Source organism: Cyprinodon variegatus, unplaced genomic scaffold, assembly GCF_000732505.1.
Source record: "Cyprinodon variegatus isolate N-32 unplaced genomic scaffold, C_variegatus-1.0 Scaffold2458, whole genome shotgun sequence".
In the NCBI taxonomy this organism is placed as follows: Eukaryota; Metazoa; Chordata; class Actinopteri; order Cyprinodontiformes; family Cyprinodontidae; genus Cyprinodon; species Cyprinodon variegatus.
The window spans coordinates 21,561-24,428 of record NW_015152911.1 but is presented as its reverse complement, the minus strand read 5'-3'; the positions used below and the strand labels follow the sequence as shown (position 1 = coordinate 24,428).

The following is a 2,868-nucleotide window of genomic DNA, read 5'->3' as shown; positions in this document are numbered from 1 at the left end:
CACTGAAGCAGTTAGCTTAAAACATTTCAGCTATAAATAATGATGTAAATTAAATGATTTACGTTCCCACAAAACTGGTGACATCAGCGATGCAATAATTGCTTTACTGGTTCTGAATTTTCTTTTTTCAGTGATATTTTTTAAAAGCTGAATGCAAAAACCACCGCGCTGCTGTTGGACTTCTGTGCTAATCATGGACTGTCCATAACAAACACCATATTCAAGCATAAGGGCATCAAAATCTGCTCTTCGCATCAGGACACCCTGGTTTATTATCATTGTTGTAGTATTTTTTCTAAACTGTGGCCACATAACTGGAACATTGAGGCAAAGAGAGGGCTAGAAAGCTCACTGACAGCTACCTGGCGGTGGGTTAGCTATGATGGAGGGGGAGGATGCTGGTCAGACCCAGCGGTTCCAAACATACTGTGACATTTCTTTAACCACAAACTCTGGGAGAAGTTTGGATATGTTCTAAGGGAGGTGAGGGATATAAGCTGTTTCTCAATATTTGTAGTTGTGCGTTCTAATGTGCTCGTTTACTTGTGAAAATGTCATCAGCCTCAGCACTAGTGATGTTCCAGTTCACAAGAACACAAGACGGAGAACGGGCAAAGTCCCCGGATGTTGTTCTCCTCCCTCCCTATTTACCGAGTATATATCAGAGCAGACTTGTCCGTTCTTGAGTTTGACAGCTATCCCAGCATGCACTGTGGCATCAGCAGCTTCCAATGGAGCGCTCACAGAGCTTAGAGTATTGAGTTAAAAGTTACCTGAATATCCCCTTACATTGGCACACCAAAACCCCAATGTAATGAGACATACTTAAGAGGAGTTGAGGATGTTTTTACTACCTGAAAGTGCTTCAACACAATATCTATCAAAACTGATGTGCAAAAAAAAAAAAATCTACTTTAGGTGTTTTAAAAACAAAGAGACCATTTTCAAATGAGGCTGTCAGGACAAAATGCGGAAAACGTTAAGAAATGTGAATACTTCCCTGAGGCTCTGTGGGTTAAAGTGTTTGAAACATTTCTATTAGAACATTTATGAATTACAAAAGTATTTTTCCTGCAAATCTAAAATGTTCGCTGCAGCATCATGGAAGACACACTTAATAAAGTAAGATAAAAAAAAGGAACTTAAAACCAAGCATACAGTACGTTAACTTTCTGGTTTAAAGAATCTTTACAAGTTTCTGTATGATCACTTTAAAACTAAAGCCATCGGTGAAAAGTTGTTTAGTATCTTATCCTTTATTATTATTAAGGTTGTTGGTTTTTTTTGTCTCAACAGAAAAAAAAACTTTTCTTGTTGAGAATCAGGAAAGTGAACTGTACCTCCTTGAATAACAGGTTGGTAACTTAAGACTTTAAACACGTCATAAAAGCAGAACTTAGAAGTCCTTTTGAGGGTAAAAAGTCTGAGGTTTTTCTCTGTGACGGTTACCTTCTGTCCTCATATGATGTGTTGAAACTTTTACAGAATGGACAGAAAAGCTCAAAGTCTGCACGGTGCATCTGAGAACCCAAATCTTTATTTGTCTGGAGGTAAGAGGCATGTTAAGGCTTTTGTTTTTAGTTACAGTATATTCTGAATATTTTATAATAATTATAATTATCTTACTTGATCCTTGTATTTGTAATCTGTTTAAACTACAATTTATGAAGCGTTAGATTTTTTTCACCATACAAGTAAAACCATGTTTGTGTTTTAATGAACATAGAAGGAAGATATGTTTATGAGGGAGTAAACACATAGTTAGAGATATTTGTTCCCTGGAAATAATAATAAACATTTAATAAATTCAGAAACACAAAAGATGAACAAACCTAATCAAAGCCAGAAAATGGAAAGTCAGCTATTAACTGCTGCTCTTTTAAAGACGACCTTTGGTTTAGAGGACATTGTATTTTATTCTCATGTCTTTCAGAGGAAACTGCAGAATCGGACTATCCTCAAGTAGCAGCAGGTGCTCAGATGAACATGAGCGCTACCCCAGGTAAAACATGAACAAAGTGGAATATCAAAGTCTTAACGATAAGCTTTGGGCTTCTGTTTACTATGTTGAAAGTAGAAATTCAAATGTGAATAGGACAACTTGAAGTTATTTTTTCTGTTTAGAAAATCCATCCAGTTACTGGTAGTAAGTCTGATAATAATAACAAAAATACTTTTCTTTTTTTTATCAGGTCACAAGTTTCAGGCTTTCCCAGTAGCAGTTTATTGGCTGATTCTGTTGGTAGTTATCCCGCTGCATGTCTACAGTAAGTCACTTTAATATAGGTTACAGCAATCATTCACACTTGTTTCATTCCTTTGATCATTTATTTTTCCTTAGTTTATTTCATTCTTCCTTGGCTCTACTTTTCCTATGTCTCATCCAAAATAATGAGGTTATCCTGATCTTTTTTTGTATTTATGCTGCTATATGTTTGGGATGCTGGATCACATAGGGACCACTTTACCTCGTTGTGCTTCATTCTGTCTCTCTTCTCCCATTCTGTGGTGTCTGTTAAGTTCCACTCATAACTTCATGTTCTCTCTGCCTTTTGTCGTCATAGTAGCTTCACCTGGTCTGTTGATGTTTAACTGTGACCTCATTCTGGATTGAAATATCAGCTGTGCTGCTGCTATCGACATCTCTGTTTATAGATGTTGGAGTTTTGTTTGTTGCCAGTGTAGTCCTGTTTTTTCTACTATGGGTGAGATGGCTGGGACCTTGTCTGTCTGGCTGTGTCTTTCCTGAACAAGATTGACAGCTGTCCCAGCATGCATCAGTACGCTTATATTCCAACTGACCCATTTCTATGCTGCCTGCTCCTGTTCTTCATGAGTCCAGACTTTCCTGTGTTCTTCTTAAGAACA

At 37.2% G+C, this 2,868-nt stretch overlaps 1 protein-coding gene across 1 annotated transcript in view; it reads left to right on the top strand.

Moving 5' to 3' along the window:
• The window catches only part of LOC107080889, a 5,950-nt gene that overhangs the window by 2,091 nt on the left and 991 nt on the right, over window positions 1-2,868 (top strand). Inside the window, exons 4-7 of the mRNA XM_015369099.1 lie at window positions 1,297-1,355; window positions 1,486-1,550; window positions 1,934-2,002; window positions 2,193-2,267. Coding sequence (XP_015224585.1) covers window positions 1,297-1,355; window positions 1,486-1,550; window positions 1,934-2,002; window positions 2,193-2,267 — 268 coding nt within the window. The remainder of the gene's footprint in view (window positions 1-1,296; window positions 1,356-1,485; window positions 1,551-1,933; window positions 2,003-2,192; window positions 2,268-2,868) is intronic.